Source organism: Xyrauchen texanus, chromosome 30 (genome assembly GCF_025860055.1).
Source record: "Xyrauchen texanus isolate HMW12.3.18 chromosome 30, RBS_HiC_50CHRs, whole genome shotgun sequence".
NCBI lineage: Eukaryota > Metazoa > Chordata > Actinopteri > Cypriniformes > Catostomidae > Xyrauchen > Xyrauchen texanus.
In genome coordinates, this window is record NC_068305.1 from 3,713,118 (window position 1) to 3,732,560 (window position 19,443).

Below are 19,443 nucleotides of genomic sequence, written 5' to 3' on the forward strand. Positions count from 1 at the left end.
GCTCTTGAGCCAGCTTTGGAGAGGACGCATGTGCAACAATCCTAGCTGGAGTACAGCTGATGCCGAGGCCATGAGACCGAGCATCCTTTGGAATCGTTTGACGGGGCGCACGCCCGCTCTGAATGATGTTGCAAGGCGCCGAATAGCAAGCGTGCGCTCTGATGAGAGGTGCGCCGTCATCTGCACTGAGTCTAGCACTATTCCCAGAAAAAAGATATTTTGGCTGGGGGATAGCACGCTCTTTGCAAAATTGATTCTCAGACCCAGGCATTCTAGATGGCTGATAATCCAAGATCTGTGCGTTGTTAACTGACTCTCTGATTGTGCTATGATTAGCCAATCGTCGAGGTAATTCAGTATTCGCACTCCCCGCTGTCTCAGGGGGGAAAGTGCTGCGTCCATACATTTCGTGAATGTACGGGGCCAATGATAGGTCGAATGGTAGTACTGTGTACTGGTATAACTGTCCCTCGAAGCTGAATCTCAGAAAAGGCCTGTGATGAGGCGCTATCGGGATGTGAAAGTAAGCGTCTTTCAAATCCACTGATAGGAACCAATCCCGGGCGAACTTGCGCGAGGATATGTTTGGTCGTTAACATTCTGAAAGAGCTGAATCATTAAAGCTTTGTTCAGATGTCTGAGATCTAGGATGGGGCGGAGGCCACCGTCCTTTTCGGACGAGAAAATAGAGGCTGTAAAAACCCGCCTCGCTCATAGAGGGAGGGACAGTTTCTATAGCGCCCTTCTCTATCAGTTTGAGCACCTCGGTGCGTAGAACATGTGAAACATCTTTCCTCACTTTCGTCTCGACCACCGCTGAGAAGCGGGGTGGTCTGCGAGCGAATTGAAGCGAGTAACCGTGTTTTATTATGTTGAAAACCCATTTCGGTATGTCGGGGATTTTTTTCCCAGGCTTTTGCTCGCACAGATATGGGCTGAATGCTGGCTGGGGGCGTGTCGCAGTGACGTATGGGCCCCACCGGCGAATCGCCTTGTGCTAACACTGAGCTTACAGCTCTCAGAAGCACGGACGCGCGCTGAGCAGCTTTGTTGAGTGCCGAGTGCAGGGGTGCGTGTGAGATTACAGGCACGCGTGCTATCTCCATAATGCTCGCAGCATGAGCTGGAGAAATGTTTGAAACTGTATCGACAGTGTTTACGGGTGGGGGTGCATACATTGTAATAGGCACGCGCGCCACTTTCATAAAGCTTCCCGCTCTTAGCGGGGAGTTTCTTGGCTCGCGCGTCGCATCTGTGATGCTCGCGGCATGAGCCAGAGAACTGTTTGAAACTGTATGGGCAGCGCTTATGGGTGGGGGTGCATATACTGTAGTAGGCATGCGCGCCACTTTCATAAAGCCTCCCGCTCGCGGCGGGGTGTTTCTGGCCATGCATACAGTGTTTGTGTGTAGGGGTGCATGCATGACAGCAGGCACGCGCGCTACCTTTATAGTATTTCCCGCTTTTACTGGGGAAGTGTTTATAACTGTGGGAACAGTGCTTGTGTGTAGTGGTGCATACATGACAATAGGCACACGATCTACATTTATGGGGCGTCCAGCTGGAGCTGGGGAAGTATTCGGCACTGTTTGGACAGTATTGATATGTGGGAATGCGCACTTTAGTGTGGACACGTGACCCCTTAGTGACACAAGCAGAAAATGAATCTTTTTGTGTTTTTTGTGTGTCGCCGTTAAAACGGCGTTTGATTGCAGGTGAGCGAGTCCCATTGACTGCTGTACAGACATTTCCAGCTGCCTGTAAGGGGACTGGGTAATGTTTTACACGTTTTGGAGAGAGTGGTCCGGCTTTTGCGAGACACGCACTCTCTCTTTTTCTTCCAATGGCTAGGAAGACTTACGAGGCTCCGGGTTCAGCACGATCTTGGGCCAAGGTCCCCGTCGCTCAGGCGGCTGCTTTCGGTTAGCGGAATGCGAGCGGCGTCGAGCGTCTGTTTCAGGTCTGTTTTTTTGGCTGGGAGACGGGAGGCGCCGCTCTGGCTCGCTGCTGCTCCTGAGGCGGTCTCTGGCGGCTCTGTGACGAGCTGGAGCGCTTGGGCAGGAAGTGCGAATCCTTCCGAGCTTCAGTGAAGCGTTCCGCGAACTCTCATACCGCCGGTCCGAACAGGCCGCTTGGAGTGATAGGCGCGTCGAGGAATGGCGCCTTATCCGCGTCCTTCATCTCCGTTAGCGTCAGCCACAGATGGCGCTCAAGGACAGTCAGGTTAGCCATGGCCCGGCCGATGGATTGGGCGGTGGCCTTTGTGGCTCACAGGGCTACATCAGTGGCGCTGCGCAGGTCCTTGAAAGCCTCAGGTTCAGGTCCAGACTCGTCCATGGTGCAGAGAAGTTTGGCCTGATAAACTTGCAGAACAGCCATGGAATGAAGCGCTGATGCAGCTTGGCCGTTGAGGTAGATCGGCAGGGCTTTGAGGGATGAGAAGCTTTGGCTTTCCATCCAGCGGTGGAGGGTGGGCACAGATGGTTGGCCACAGCCTCCTCGAGGGGCGGGGTTCCCTCGTAGCCTCTTTCTCTCGCGCCGTCTACTGAGGAGAGCGAGGAAGAGAAAGAAGGCTTCAGGCGAGCAGAGTGCGAGGCTTTCCATGACTTTGTGAGTTCGTCGTGAACTTCGGGGAAGAAAGGGGAGGGTCTCTGTCGAGGGGCCTGCTGGCGCCCCTGTAAGAACCACTCGTCCAGCCAGCTGCGGGCGGGTTCTTCCGGCGAAGACCAGTCGAGCCCGAGGTCTTCCACGGCTTTAGATAGGATGCGGACGATCTCCGAGTCCATGCTGGTGCCCGTGCTCGCGTCCGCTAATGTCGACGGCGTGGGGTCGAAGGCCGAGCCCGGCCAGTCGTCGGATACAGCGTCAATGGAAAGGCTGTCATCCTTTTCACCATCGTCCCCTGACGCGCCGAACGAGACGAGACCCACCGCTCTGTTGGAGGGGTGCTGGTCCGCCTGCGTGAAATGGACTGGCGGCGGGGAGTTCTCGGGTAGTGGTGAAGCACGCGGGGACTGGCCCGGTGTGACGTCACTGAATTCCACGTGCTCTGGCGGCCTCTGTGAGCGGCGCTTTTTCTTGCGCGGCTCGAACAGAGGGGACGACAGCACGGTGGTAGCAGGCTCGTTCGCGGCGAAGGCGGCGAAGCGAGCGCGCAGCTCGGTGAGGCCCAGGGAGTCACATTCGGGGCATCTGCCTCGAGTGAGAGCAGCTTCTGCGTGGTCAGGTCCCAGGCAGCGAGTGCAGATAATGTGACGGTCCCCGTCAGGAAGAAGGCCTCTGCACGAGGCGCAGGTGGAAGGCATTTGGAACAACGCCTCAAAATTGCTCTTTTACTAAAATACAAAAGCGTCGCAGAGGCGAACACTTGAAAAGTAGCTTAGCAAAGGATATCAGGGTGATGCGCGCCGGATGGCGTAGCAGAAGGCTTTGAAGGCGGCTGAAGGCGCCGGCGTCCTCTTAGCAGTCCTGCTGTAGGCTTGTCGACGGCGGGCGAAAAAACTCCAATAATCCGGAGGATCCAGCGAAGAGAAGGTCTTCGCTGAAGGAGATTAAATCTAAAGAACTCTCATGACGGGGCGCCTAATATATAGCCTTAGCCACGGCAATCTTGGCAGGCTCTGAAGCGCTCATTGGTCACGCGTTCAGAGTCGCCCCGTTATTGGTTCGAGCAAGTTGCCGCAGCACAGCCAATGACCGAGCTGCCTCGCTCATTGCTGTCTGCTGTGCAGCTGCAATGCGTTTTACATAAAGACTTCAATATTTCTCAAGAAACGGAGTTTTCCCATAGCGTAAGCTACTTACGCAATAGGAGAGACCTCTCGAGAGGGAACATAAATTCAGATAATGGATTGCAGTGATTTTGTCCAGTGGCAGAGTTATAATCTACTGTATAAATGAAATCAAATAATAATAAAGGCTGTAAAAGCAACCTACCTCTGTTTAACCCATGTGGTAAAAAAAAAAAAAAAAAAAAAAGACTTGATGTCACTTTCTTCAATGTGATGTCAGAAACATCAAAACATTATTGTCACTGCATTACAGTGTTGGACGGGGTGAGAAACTGCATTGGGCAAAAGCAAGTTAGAAAATAATAGTGAAAGCATGCTATTTTGATTTCCATGAAAGCAATTTTTGATGTAACTTTTAAAATGTTGAATGGGGACATGCAAAAAAAACTATTATTATTATTATTTAAAAAAAAATTTGCATTACACACAGGTTTGGGGAGTAACGGAATATGTGTAATGGGATTACGTATTTAAAATACAAAATATAAGTAACTGTATTCCACTACAGTTACAATTTAAATAATTGGTAATTAGAATACAGTTACATTCAAAAAGTATTTTGATTACTGAAGAGATTACTTTGCATTTTATTGTCATTTGTTTCATTTAATATTTAGTCCTGTCAGATGGAAAACATTTTTACATATAAATGATGTGATCTAAAGTGCATTTGAACAGCGGTGAAACACTTTCTGATTATGTGTTACATTCATACGAGCAGACAGAGAAATAAGTTTGAAGTAAGTTTGGAGTAGAAGAAATAGAAATAAACCTTGTGTAATTTGTCAGCTTTACGCTAAGCTAAAATGCTATTTCTAGCCATTTTACATGCACATGATACCAGACACGATTATAATTTTTATCAAGGAAATTCACATTGGATCATAATTTCTTTTTTCTAGTAAGACCTTTGATATTAGGGCAAAAATCATATTCTTGATGATAATTTTTGTATTGGTTTGCTGTAAAAATATCTAAAAATCCTTAAAACAAGATCAGTTTGATTGATCTTGTTTTAGAAACAACACTGCATAAGATATTTTGGTTTTTCAGAGAATGTATTTTTAACATGTGTATTTTGTCTTACTGTACTGTCAGAGATTTTATAGTCAAAACAATTTAAATAAATCTACCAGTGCTGAATAAGTAATCCAAAGTACTTAGAATACATTACTAACTTTTATTAATCTAATGGCATGTGTTACAAATGACATTTTACAGCATGTATTCTGTCATCTGTAGTGGAATACATTTCAAAAGTAACCCTCCCGACCCTGATTACCCATTACACAACAGAGCTCATTTCAGTATCTGTTATTTTTTCTGTTAATTGCATCAACAGTAAGTCATAGGGACACAAATGGCACCGTTTTGTGAAAATGAGCATGATGCGTATTTTAATTCGAAGCATGGCATGTCAAATAAGATGTCATTGTATACTGGTGTAGATGCCGTGCGCATGTGGAATGTCTCATCCTGGTCAGATGATCATGAGCAGCAGCTACAGTGAAATGGACATGATGACCACAGGAAACTATGGCATGTCTGAGATGAATGGAGACAAACAGGAGCAGTTCCTGATGCACCTGGTGCTGGAGAATGAGCAGGGAATGCAAGGACCTTCTGTGACATCACACAGCAGTGTGTTTATAGACACTCATGCTATTGACAAATACTCACGGGTCATATTCCCTGGAGCATACACACTCTTTAACATCATATACTGGTCTATATACTCACAATGACGCTCTTTTTATTGTTATATGGACATTTGAGAATGTATTGGAAATGCAAATTAAGTAGGAAACATATTTATCCTTCCTCTTGGACTTTTACTAATTGTATTATGTTTTGCCATAGTGAATTTGTTGCTACTCAGCAATTAAAAACAAACTTTTCCCTTAAACATCCAGACATTTTACTGAATATTGTGAGACGACTAAGATTGATTTTGTAGATTGAATTTCCTGACAAGTGCAAACACTTTGTGATTCTGTGTACTATAAAAACATTGCTCTGTTTGTTTAAGCACACCCACCAGTCTGAAACAGCAACATTTTCTCAACCAATGGTGTAACCTTGGGGTGGGACCATCTGTTTGGCTGACAACTCGTACATAAGAGGAGCGAGTTCAAAACACCTGCTTGAAAACAGTGACTATTTTTGCAATTCCATTTGATGATGCTAGTGGCACAATTTTACACACGTCAGCTTTAATACAATGCAACAGACTCCATAGAGAAATGCATTTTTCGCAATAACAAAAACCTTTGAAGACCAACGTACCATGACCTCTGAGGTTGTTGATATACAGTATGGTTCTGTAGAAACCACATGTCAGTTTGATGAACTTTGCTGTCAATCAAAAATGGTTTAATAATGAAATTCCTGGTGAAGAACTACACTACCCATAATCCTGTCTGTGGTTTAAAAACATTGCAATTTACATGATTGAGTCTCCCTAGAGAGTATCAAACAACTTTAATTGTATATGTTTGAATATTTCGCCATAAACCTCAAATATATGGCTTTTTAGACAATGACTCAATATAGTAGTTGATATAAAAAAACTAAATCTATATTTTTGTCTTAGTTACTGGTAAAAATGACTAAACATCCTTAAAATAAGTACAAATTAATTTGAGTGGCAGAATGACACTAGATATTAAGTCTTGTTTTCAAAAAATCGAACAAAATTGAATGGGTGTATACTTAAAACAAGAAAATAACTATTTGCCAAACTCTTAGAAAAACTTCTTGTTTTATATTTGTTTTGGGTGCTGTTTTAAAATAAAACTATTACATAAAATCTGGATTTGAGATTCATTTTAAATGGAGAACTGGCTAAGGGTCTGTATACTTTTGCAGTTTACTAAACACATTAAACAGGCCAAAGTCAACCGAAGTAGTTATAAAACACAAAAATGATGAGGACCAACAATCTTTATTTCAGTAAGTTCAGAAAAAAGATAAAACGAATCATTACAACTGTATTAGCCTGCATAGTTTTTTCTTTCTTTTTTAACTCATGCAGATATTACAACTGATAATTGTTGGAAAAGAAAAAAACATATCACCCAAAAATGAAAATTCTCTCATCATTTACTAATCCTCATTCCATCCCAGATGTGTATGACTTTCTTCTGGAGAACTCAAAGATTTTTAGAATATTTGAGCTGTTGTTCCATAAAATGCAAGTGAACGATGAGCAGAACGTTGAAGCTCCAAAAAGTACATCAGGTCAGTATAAAAGTAATCCATATGACTCCAGTGGTTTAATCCATGCCTTCTGAAGCGATACAATCAATTTAGGTTAAGAACAGACCAAAATATAACTTCTTTTTCACTATAAATATTGACATCTGCGGTCTTCTTGGCAATCATGATTTCAAGCTCGATTACTGCCTAAAGACTGCAATGGTAAAATGTACAGTGAAAAAGGAGTGTTATATTTTGGTCTGTTCTCACTAAAAACTGATTAGATTGCTTCAGAAGACATGGATTAAACAACTGGAGTCTTATGGATTACTTTTACGCTGACTTGATGTCCTTTTTGGAGCTTCAAAGTTTTGGGCACCATTCTCTTACATACATTGGACAGATCTACAGAGCTGAAAGATTCTTCTAAAAATCTTAATTTGCGTTCTGCAGAAGAAAGTCATGCACCTCTTGGATGGAATGAGTACATGATGAGAGAATTTTTATTTTTGGGAGAACTATTGCTTTAAATGGAAATCAAGCTTGACATCACAACACTAACAGACCATGTGCAAAATGATGCTTCAGACAGTTATAAACAAAGTGTTATAAACAAATAGAGACATATTTAATCAGTGCTTGAAAACCAACACAAGTGATTGTACATCCTGACTAGAGTGCATCAATATAAGGTAAAAAAAACAACAACAATCATTTTCTCATTATAACCCATCTAGTTCTAAATCAGGATTTTCCAACACAAGCAGTGCATTCTGGGCATGGAACCACCAGCAAAACACAGTTGTAAATGTCTCATTCATTTTTCAGTCCTGTGCAAATCCCATAAATGTCCAGGTCATATTTCACCACAAAAAACAAATAAATCAAAAGAAAGAAATTATATTCAGCATAAAGAAAATGAAGCCTATTTTTGCATTGATGTGACAAATTTGATATGATTAGTTGAATCCTCATAACAGTAATGACACTATAAAGTTTAGTTTGATAGTACTTGTACTAAATTTAATTGATGCTAATTTGAAGAAATAAAACACATTGCATTACAGTATTGATTTAATACAGTAGAAATAATGAGAATCTTAATTATAATTGAATTACACATAAAAAATTTCAAAAACAAATCTTAATGGTCTTAAAATGCACCTTCATTTTCTTTACACAAAATCTTTTTTTCTTTTGATATTGGCTTGAAATATGACTTACACGTGACTTGACCCATTCCATGCTGTGAATACATAAACACAACATTTAAAAAATACCATGATACAAGTTTAATGAGCTTCAGTACCAAAACATGCTAAAATAACATGAAAAAAATGTCTTCATTTTTTGCAGTTCAACAACTCAAGGTTGACCCAACACAATTGCACATTTGCAAACTGCAAACACTTGTTCATGTCATTTTCTAAGGAGTCCTGTGTTTCTCAAGTCCACATCTGTGATCAGATTTCATCTCAGGGTTTTGCTTGGACATTCAGCAAGGTTTCAGCTGCACAGAAATCTGCTCTTGACTGCAGTTGTGTTGCGCAGCAGCATGTTGATGATGAACATACTCACCCACCCAGTGACGGGGCGGTTTGGGAAGGACGCTGGGTGAAGGGGGCTCGCTGAACTTGGCTCCGGCATATGCCTTCTGGGCATCTGAGGAGGGCTCAGGAGAGCAAATGTTTCTGATTCCCTCAGCTGGGGTCAGCATGTTGTTCTCTGTGTGTGTCTTGTGTGTTTTAGCATGCGGAGTATTGCTCCTTGATCTTTGGTTGTTCAGGTTCACAGATGGTCTGCTGGACTGACTTCCTCGCTCGACACATACTGTTTTGGACTTGAACTGTTGAAGATAAACAGGACACAATATTAGCATCTTGTAGTACAACATTAAAACACCCAAGGTGGTCTATAATACCTGGAGTTCCCCCAACCATTAGGATTTCCATTCATTTCAATAGCAGTTGCTCAGGTGGTGCAGGACCCCCAAGAAGTACACAACACATTGGCAACCACCCATAAAACCTTAGCAACTGTAGAGCAATGCAAACCAGTCAGAACAACTTGGCAACTGCATAGGTATTAGGCAACATCTTAGCAATCACCATAGCAACACCCAGCCAACCACCCAGAACACCTCAGCAACTCACTAGATTTGCATTTTGTTTCTTTAAGGGAAAGTTCACCCTCGAAAATGAAAATTCTCTCATCATTTACTCATTTACCCTCATACCATCTCAGATGTGTATGAGTTTCTTTTTTCTGCAGAACAGAAATGAAGATTTTTAGAAGAATATCTCAGTTCAGAAAGCCCATTCAATTCAGGTGAATGGGTACCAATATTTTGATACTGAATTTTAACGATGCCTTTAAGCAGCTTGGAAAATTCCAGAAAATTATGCCAAGCCTTTAGACATTTAGCTTCTGATAGGAGGTGTACTGAATTGGAGGTGTACCTGTGGATGTATTTTAAGGCCTACCTACAAACTTAGTGCCTCTTTGCTTGACATCAAGGGAAAATCTAAAGAAATCAGCCAAGACCTCAGAGAAATAATTGTGGACCTCTACAAGTCCTTTTGAAGCAATTTCCAAACACCTGAAGGTACCACGTTCATTTGTACTGTAAACAATAGTATGCAAGTATAAACACCATGGACCACGCAGCCATCATACTGCTCAGGGAAGGAGATGCATTCTGTTTCCTAGAGATGAACGTAGTTTGGTGCGAAATGTACAAATCAATCCCAGAACAACAGCAAAGCACCTAGCGAAGATGCTGGAGGAAACAGGTAGACATGTATCTATATCCACAGTAAAATGAAAGGCTGATCAGCAAGGAAGAAGCCACTGCTCCAAAACCACCATTAAAAAGCCAGACTAGTTTGCAAGTGCACAAGGTGACAAAGATCTTAATTTTTGGAGAAACGTCCTCTGGTCTAATGAAACAAAAAATTGAACTGTTTGGCCATAATGACTATCGTTATGTTTGGAGGAAAAAGGGTGAGACTTGCCAGCTGAAGAACACCATCCCAACTGTGACGCATGGGGGATGGCTGTGACGCATGTCGTGGGGGTGTTTTGCTACAGACAGGGCTGTAGCAAGGTAATCTGGGCCCCCTGAATGTATGGGCCCTTTTCATTAAAACAAACAGTTGTGGGGCCCCCTGGAGCTTTGGGCCCCTAGAATCATTACCACCTTTCACCCCACTAGCTACAGCCCTGGCTGCAGGAGGGACTGGTGCACTTCACAAAATAGATGGCATCATGAGGTAGGATTAATATTGAAGCAAAATCTCAAGACATCAGCCAGGAAGTTAAAGCTCAGTCGCAAATTGGGTCTTCTAAATGGACAATGTCCCCAACCAAGCCCTGACCTCAATCTGATAGAAAATGTGTGGGCAGAACTGAAAAGGCATATGCAAGCAAGGAGGCCTACAAACCTGACTCAGTTACATTAATTCTGTCTGGAGGAATGGGCCAAAATTCCAGCAACTGATTGTGAGAAGCTTGTGGAAGACAACCCAAAACGTTTCACCCAAATTAAACAATTTAAAGTCAATGCTACCAAATACTAACAAAGTGTCTAAACTTCTGATCCACTGGGAATGTGATGAAAGAAATAAAAGCTGAAATAAATAATTCTCTCTACAATTATTCTGACATTTCACATACTTTAAAATAAAGTAGTGATCCTAACTGACCTAAAACCGGGAATGTTTTCTACGATTAAATGTTGGGAATTGTGAAAAACTGAGTTTAAATGTATTTGGCTAAGGCGTATGTAAACTTATGACTAACATGTATACAGGCCTTTTTGTGTGTGTGTGTGTGTGTGTGTGTGTGTGTACAATGATGGCAGTAACGATCATTTAACATGGTCTTAACATGGCACACTCAAATGAACTGCAAATTATACGGTGGTAATAAAATGGTTAGTGTCCAAAAACATGACATTATGCATAAATACTAATGTACGTTACCAGTTTATTGGTGGTTGGTTTAGTCTGAGCTGCTTTACAATCGTCATGGCTGGTTAACAGAGGTTTAGAGCTGCTTTTGTTGATGTGTCCTGTTGTTTTATTTGTTTTATTGTGCACATTTGGTCCACTCTTCTTCCATAGAGCTTGTTTGGATCGGTTTATCTTCACAGATTTATTTTCCACGCGTGATTCAAGACGAAGTGCAAACGAGTCGCTCAGCATAATTCATGAATATAATGCAATAAAAGCCGTACTTTATATGAACACGCCCAAATGTGTGAACCGATACTGATGATCATGGGGAATATTAGGATCTCTTGAAAAATTATTGAGGTCCAAAGCCAAAAAGTGACAGTGCATGAAACTTACTATATCAAGTGTCTGCACTTCTGCATTCGAATACTATTAAAATAAACGTTTGTAACGCGTTAACAAAAGATCGAGGCTCCTTGCATAATAGCTGTGAACGGCACGACGCGCATGCGCCCTCTACAACGATTGCATCATGACATTGGAGTGCAAACTATGATGTCAATATTCAGGAACATTACTACATTTTTCAGTACCCTCAATCCATCCATCTATCCATCTATCCATCTATCCATCTATCCATCTATCTATCTATCTATCTATCTATCTATCTATCTATCTATCTATCTATCTATCTATCTATCTATCTATCTATCTATCTATCTATCTAGTGTAGAGCTCCACCTGCTGGCCGCCTATAGTCACTATTGTTTGAGAAGGTAATGCAGGAGAACTGCGGGACAACGTGGAGAATTTGTGTTAACTTGGCTGAAGAGCTTGAGAAGCGAGCGCCTCATGGACCTTATTTCCTGAACGCTGACCCGAGGAGGGAGCTTTCTACAACATCCAGCTGTGGATAAGGCTTTGAAACCCTAAAATTACTGGACTCGTGTTAAGGGCCCAGACAGCAGATCACTGAAGATCCACCAACCCCCTCTGAAAGCTTGAGCTACGGCGAAGCTGAACACGAACTCTCAACCCGAATGTCTCAACCCGGAGCGCCTCCTCGATGGATTAACTGCCCGAGAAGAGGACAACCTGTGGCTGGTAAGCGTCTGTTTTAGCTCTCAACAAAGCTGCTTTTCCAACCTACATTCAGTCTCTGTGTTTAAATGAGTATTTTAGGGTTAGGGCACTATTTCTGACATTATAGTTTACTTAAACCCAGTACTGTGTGACTGCAGCATCAGTGAGCTGAAATGAAGATCTCTGGAAAATGTTTCAATCTACTGTAAATCAACTATTAGCATGTACATGATCACAACACTGTCATACAATGCCAAATATACTGCGTCATATGTCATAATAAACCAGTGTTAGTGTTATTATGTGTATATTTTATTAGGAAGGTGTACGATATCTATATAGACAAGCAGTGTACTGTACGGTTTTTGTTTTAGTGTTTAAATTGAATGGTTAGCCAGATTAGCTAGCTACACGCAGGACAACACATATACGTGGGTTCATGCATATTAATGATATTGTGACGTTTGGCCACTTGATTTGCTGATAGGGAGTTGTTTGTGTTTGGTTTATAAATATTAATAAGATTACTTGACGCTCTTGGAAGCTTAAAGTATTGCGATGTATTAATATTCATTAGCTAAGTTTTAGCTTCATTAGTTTTGTGTACAGCTTCTAGTATGTTTTTGTCTACTCAACTCATATGACCAGAAGTATTTACTTTAGTTAACCCTAACATTTCAAATAGTGTTTTAAACGTTATGCATATTATTAAACGTAAAGACTCATTTTGCATAAACGATTAAATGGTTAAATAGTTTATTTTCAGGTGCTATATTTTAAGATTCGCAAGGCATTATTTTCTGCTGAACCAATTTGAAAAAAAATATGTATTTTGAAAAGTGCTTTCATATAAAAACTGACTTGACTTATAATTGTATTCGTCTTTCAATAAATTAGCGCCATGATTTGCTTTATGCCATTATTTTTGCAATTCCGTTTGGTGGCGCTAGTGTTGCAGAAATGATACACTTCAGCTTTTAAGATCATAGCACAAACTTCCCATAATTATGTTGAATTTTCTCTTGCAGGCAAATTTCTCCCCATGAAAACCATGCTTGGGCCGAGGTACGATGGTGAAGTCCCTGAGGAGAACAGGTTTCACCCCAGCATGCTGTCCAACTATCTCAAGAGCTTAAAGGTACTTGGACATTCCTGTAAAACTGATATATCCACTGTTTCATCCAGATGTTGAGCTTATGTGATGTTGAACTCTCGTCTTCAGGTGAAGATGGGTTTGCTGGTGGACCTGACCAACACAAACCGCTTCTATGATCGGGCAGAGATAGAAAAGGAAGGAATCAAATACGTAAAGCTTGCCTGTAAAGGGTACGTGACATCAATCTGAATTAAATGGGTTTTTCTAGCTCATCAGAGAAGACCTCAGCAAGCTTTAAGCGAGCTTATCTAAAATAAAAAACAAATATATAAAAATAATGTAGCCAAAACATGACACGCAGTGTGCATATTTGAATGACCAAAAATAATTAGTTTTTAAACTGCAACTTTGAGGACAAATTACATTTAGTTGCAAATGCACCTTAATTTTATGCAGCTGAAATATACCTACCTGGTGTGCATTTTTAAAGTAGCTTTAGATATTTTGTTTAGGTTTTAATCTGTATTTATAATAATATGTACATTTTAAATTATGATTTCTTTTCAATAGGAAAAACTTTATGTATTTTTATGTCCAATGTACTACTGGTCTGCTTTACAATGTTTGTGGAACATTTAAGGGCTTTTCACACTGCACTCAACCTGGGTTATCATCTTTTTAAACCTCACTCTTAACCCCAGGTAAAGCAATATTTCAGACTTGTCATTTTTTTAAGGAGGTTAGCACGTCCATTTGCTTAGTACAGTCGCACAAACTTTCAACCGATAAAATGGGAAACTGGTAAAATATCGAACAGTGATGCAAATGCAATAACAGGTGTGATGAAGGGACAGTATTCCTTTTGCACGTGTTTTTGTGGTATGTTTTAGAAAGCAAGGAGTAATTCCTAACTTGAAGTAAAATATGTAAAACATGAAACAAGATAACCCAGGATTACGTTTAAGATTGAGAATGAAGAGAATAAAATTATTTATATTTGACAAACTGCTGCCTTGGGCCACATCCACACTTGCCTGTTTTCATTTTCCTAACATCATGGTTTTCCAAAGTATGTGTGAAACACTGCTGTAGTTTAGATGAGAAACGATAATGTAGCAAAATTGATTACTCTAGCAAACACGTCACAAGTAAATTGTGAATATTAATATTATTTTAAGTTTGTGACATACATTTCATCAAAAAGAAAAAGAACAGGAAAAAGGAACATTTTGACGAATAAAAAAGCTTTTCATTTTGTTCAGTGTGAATTATAAGGATTCATTCACCCCAAATGTTTTATTCTCTCATTATTTACTTGCCATCCCATATGTTTATGACTTTTTTTCTTCTGCAGATCACAAATTAAGATTTGTAGAAGAACATTTTGGCTCTTTGGGTCCATACAATGCAAGTCAACAGGGTCCAAAATGTTGAAGCTCCAAAAAGCACATAAAGGCAGCATAAAAGTAATCCAAAAGACCCCAGTTGTATAATCCATGTCTTCCGATGTAATTTGATAGGTGTGGGTGAGAAACAGATCAATATTTAACTCCTTTTTTTAACGATAACTCTCCTCTTTCAAACAGCTCCCTTAGGGCTCTTCTTTCCTAAGAGTTCTGTTTTTGACTTTTTTTGCCTCAGGGAGGATAATTAAAAATGTATTTGTTTCTCACCTACACCTATCATATCGCTTCTGAAGACATAACTTAAACCACTGGATTTGTATTAATTACAATGCTTATATGCTGCCTTTTATGTGTTTTTGGAGCTTCAATGATTTGGTTATCATTCACTTTCATTATATGGACCTACAAAGCTGATATATTCATCTGGAAATCTTCGTTTGTGTTCTGCAGGAGAAAGAAATTCATACACATTTGGTTGAGTAAATGATGAGACAATCTTCATAATGCGCGTGAACTATCCTTTTAAGCTCTCAAACCTCCTTAAAGAACACATTCTAGCTACTCAGCAAAGATGTCAGTCAGCTAATGTGTTGTCTGCATTATGATTAATTTATGATCATTACTGCTCTGGCTGACGTTCTGGCTTCATCCTGTCACATTACTACAATCTATCTGTTTCCCTAATGCAGTCATGCTGAATGCCCTACAGTAGAGACGACAGAGACATTCATCAGACTGTGTGAACCCTTCTCTGAAAAAATACCCACAGAACTCATAGGTAAGAGCTGACAACTCAGACAGTTATATTATTAGTTATGGTTACCACATTTTTGGATTTGAATCCAGTGTTGGGCTGTTCTGGTCTGGATGCTCAAACAAGCAGAGGAATGTTTGGATGGTGCCACAGAGCTGCAGAGTGTACACTTTTTCAGGGAAATCAACCCATGAATGGTTTACTTACAGTTAATCTGCATTTTAAACTGGGGTAGGAGAAAGTATCTCAACTAAAAAAAATGAAATGCATCAGCTTTAAGCTGAAAATCCCAAGCGTCAATCATTTCTGTAACACATGGCATTTAAAAATTTGGAAAATGTATGTATGCAGTACATTAAATATTAAGTAAGTTGTAGGCATGTAACGATATTTGGGTATACGCCGTGTTATTCAGATTGGACCACAAAACGGCGCAGCGACATGCAGAAAAGGACAACTTGATATTAAGAGAACAACAATTAAGTTTGTTTATCGTTCAACTAGGGCTGGGCGATAAAACGATATCGATATATATCACGATAAAGAAAATCCACGATAAGCTTTTGAGTGATTTTCGATATTTACTGCTTGTCGCTAAAACTCAAGCAGTTCGGCTTTCTCAGGCTGCATTTCCACTGGGGCGGATGAAATCCGCTCAAAGGCGCTCACAGCGCTAGGAGAGATCTTGCTCCGGACCGCTGCCAATCCTACGATCCACCTTGTGAGCATGACACTCGGCTTTCATAGGAATGAATTGAAAACACTCTCTTGGCTCACAATGCGCCAGTGGTAACGTAGGGTCAGACTGGATGAACTTGCTAATGCTAGTTGCCTTGCTAACAATTAGGTTACGTCTGACACTGGATTGATTTAATCCACAACGCAAGACTTCATGACAACGGTTGCGCCCTCTCATCGTCTCTAGTGAAGAGCGCGACAGAACAACAGTGATGTGGACAACAGCTCTGATCTTTCTGCGTTGTAATCTTGAATATTGTTCTGTAGCAACAAACACTTTCTTTTTTTTTTATTTCAAAGTTGACGGAAGAAAAGCAGAAAAAACGAATTCTAAACAGTCAAAATAGTCTCTACAATAGTCTCATGTGTGTAGACATGAAGCGCTGCATGAGTTAATGTGGTTTCAAAGCACCGTTTAAGACTAAAACATTTTTCCCTTCTAAATGTATCTTTATTAATCAGCATGTTACGATCTTTAATAATAAACAACTCGATTTCTGTTCTAATTTTGTGAAAATTAATTAGATGTCTGGAATGGATAAGGAAAGACTAAAATTACTAATTACTCTCAATTTAATGAAAATATACAAATGTTTTTATACATTTTTCTCTCCGGACACCCCTGAACCCTCATTCAGCATCATTCCACAGTCACAAGAACTTCTATGCCCCATACTTGGGTATCTGAATCTTAAGAAATATACAAAATATTTCATTTTAATGTAAAAATATTCCAACAAATACTGGACTGATGTTACTATGCTTCAGAACAGACAGATGATCTTTTAACATTCATTTTCAATTGTAAAATTGGTAAAAGATCCCATTGCTGTTAGATGTAATGTAGATTTAATGTATATTTAATTCATGTAATGTTAAATGCACTTTTAAAAAATGTCATGAGCTCTTTTGTGAGGCTCTTTTTTGTTAGAAATAAATAATTGAAAACATTTTCTTCCTTTTTGTACTTTTATGTTAAAATGATTATCCTACTCAAATGCATGTGACATAAAATAGAATTATGTTGAAAGTAATCCAAAAGTAATCAGATTAGATTATCCCTAAAATGTAATTGTGACAAGGAGGAGGGTGGGACCGGGCCGTTAGGATGGCCGCGTGGCACGGATTTACTGCAGTCAGCCAGGAGAGGGATAAAGAGGAGCCGGAGTCGCCAGTTCGAGAGGGAGAGGGAGGTGCACACAGCCGCTAAACTGTGTGTGCATTATGGTTTTGTTATGCTGAAAAGCAGTTTTATGTTGTAGTGATTTAAAAGTATTTTGGTTGTAAACTTTATTACATTATTAATTGCATTTTTTTTGTCTTTGTAATTTTTAATCAGTACCGGATTACAATTCATTGGTTGATTTGTAATCAGTATTTAGTTGCATCAAATCTTGGTGAAATTAAAGCAATAGTTGACCCAAAAATTAAAACTTTCTAAAGGTTTACTCACCCTCTTGCCATCCCAGATGGGTATGCTTTTCATTCTTCAGCAGAATATAAATGAAGATTTTTTTGAATAATATTTCAGCGCTATAGATCCATACAATGCAAGTGAATGATGATCAGACCTTTGAAGCTCCAAAAAGCACATAAAGGCAGCAGAAAAGTAATCCATAAGACTCTAGTGGTTAAATCCATGACTTTAGAAGTGATATGATAGGTGTGTGTGAGAAACAGATCAAATTTAAATCAATTTTTACTATAAATTATTATCCCTGCCCATTAGGTGACGACATGCACGAAAAATGCGAATCAGCAAAAACACAAGAACTTAAAAATAACTTAAATATTGATCTGTTTCTCACCCACATCATAACACTGGAGTTGTTCGGATTGCTTGTTTACCTTTGTGTTTTTTGAGCTTCAAAGTTTTAGTCACCATTCACTTGCATTGTATGGACCTACAGAACTGAAATATTCTTCTAAAAATCTTAATTTGTGTTCTGCTGAAGAAAGAAAGTCATACACATCTGGGATGTCATGCGGGTGAATAAATGATGAGAGAATTTTCATTTTTAGGTGAACTATCTCCTTCAAGTGTCCAAATAGATTTGGGGGTTAAAGTGTTCAAGTAAAGAATGTTTTCGATTGGCTTGATATGTTTACACTATTGATTTTTTTTTTCTTAATACCGCAATGCATTTATTTTCATATCACAGTCCTGACCATCCTGTCAGGTTTTATTTTGTGGTACGGACTGGCTGGCTTATGCTTTACTCGTGCTATTGTAGTTTAACAGTATGAGTTTGGCCTGTTGGAGGCGCTCTTTAGTCATGTTGACATATTACACCGTACAGCAGCAAACTGAACCCACTGAATGACACTGAGGATGATATGAATGCCATTGTTATCACCACGGTAACAGTGTGATTGACACTGCAGGGAACATTTGAGAAAGCAAGACACAAGGAGTGTTACTGTAGATTATGGTCAGTGGTAATCTCTGATTATTAGTCAGTTACATTAGCTTTGTGTGGTTGGAACAGTTAGTATACTAAAAAATCAGTCTGTGTTTCCATAGAATATAGCTTTCAAAAAACATGCATTGGTGATGTATTTAGCTCAGAATTGTTTAAAATTCATCAAACACAACGTATTTTATATTGTCAAAGTAATAACCAATCAGGCATTTTGTAAGATTAAGTACAAAAATATAATTAGTCGTGTTTGCTATGGCAGTATCGCTCAACTGGTTTTGCTTTAGGACACAGATTTTACATGGGAAAACAACTGGTGACCCAACACTGGTGAGAAATTGAATATAATACAGAAATGTCCTTAAGATTACATTATAACAATAATATGAATTATTATAATATGAATGCAAAAATGATGTTCATCAGGATCACAAGTATTTTGTCTACATTTATATACTTGCATCGAGTGTGTTTCTGGCCTTTGACCTCTCATTTGTCTGTAGTTTGAGGAATAAATACACGTAATATTTGAAAAATACTTTGTTTACCCTGCATCGCTGAAAAAAATTGAGATTGGGCGTTCAACAGTGAATATTGGCTAGTTTACACACTTAATATGTTTTCATGTTTGGTGTTTGTTGGCCTGGTGTCATCAGTTGTAGGATGGTGAAGATATTTAAAATTGTGTATCGCTGTGAGTGTGAAAAATTAGGTGCAACGGTGGTGAAGAGTATTTTAAAGCTAGCCAAAAAACTGTTATAAAATACACTTTGGGCTTTCAATCTGGAGAAATTAATATTCTTGAATAAACTGTCCTATTTTCTGTTATGTGATTGGTGCTTGCCTGTACAAAACTCACCTCCATGCTAGAGTGTTGTTTGCCAAAGTGTTACTATGAAGTTCTGAACAGCATGTTGCTATGCAGTCGCTAGGGTGTTCTGGGTTTTTTTTCTCAGTGGTTGTTTACTGTCTCTAGATATGACTTGGGCTCCTTCAATCTA

The 19,443-nt window shown here is 39.9% G+C and overlaps 3 protein-coding genes across 3 annotated transcripts in view; 2 read left to right on the top strand and 1 right to left on the bottom strand.

Moving 5' to 3' along the window:
- Positions 1–5,537, top strand: part of gabrr1 (gamma-aminobutyric acid type A receptor subunit rho1) — a 34,867-nt gene extending 29,330 nt beyond the window's left edge. Inside the window, exon 10 of the mRNA XM_052098923.1 lies at positions 5,240–5,537. Coding sequence (XP_051954883.1) covers positions 5,240–5,536 — 297 coding nt within the window. The 3' untranslated portion in view covers position 5,537. The remainder of the gene's footprint in view (positions 1–5,239) is intronic.
- Positions 5,538–6,724: 1,187 nt separating this feature from the next.
- pnrc1 (proline-rich nuclear receptor coactivator 1) lies at positions 6,725–11,447 on the bottom strand. The gene is made up of 2 exons (XM_052098836.1): positions 10,973–11,447; positions 6,725–8,835 (listed from the first exon to the last, which is right to left on the bottom strand). Exons 1-2 carry the CDS (start codon positions 11,192–11,194, stop codon positions 8,485–8,487), a joined length of 573 nt encoding a protein of 190 aa, XP_051954796.1. The 5' UTR covers positions 11,195–11,447; the 3' UTR covers positions 6,725–8,484.
- Positions 11,448–11,671: 224 nt separating this feature from the next.
- The window catches only part of LOC127624152 (mRNA-capping enzyme-like), a 128,617-nt gene continuing 120,845 nt past the window's right edge, over positions 11,672–19,443 (top strand). Inside the window, exons 1-4 of the mRNA XM_052098835.1 lie at positions 11,672–12,049; positions 13,057–13,166; positions 13,251–13,354; positions 15,220–15,308. Coding sequence (XP_051954795.1) covers positions 11,986–12,049; positions 13,057–13,166; positions 13,251–13,354; positions 15,220–15,308 — 367 coding nt within the window. The 5' untranslated portion in view covers positions 11,672–11,985. The remainder of the gene's footprint in view (positions 12,050–13,056; positions 13,167–13,250; positions 13,355–15,219; positions 15,309–19,443) is intronic.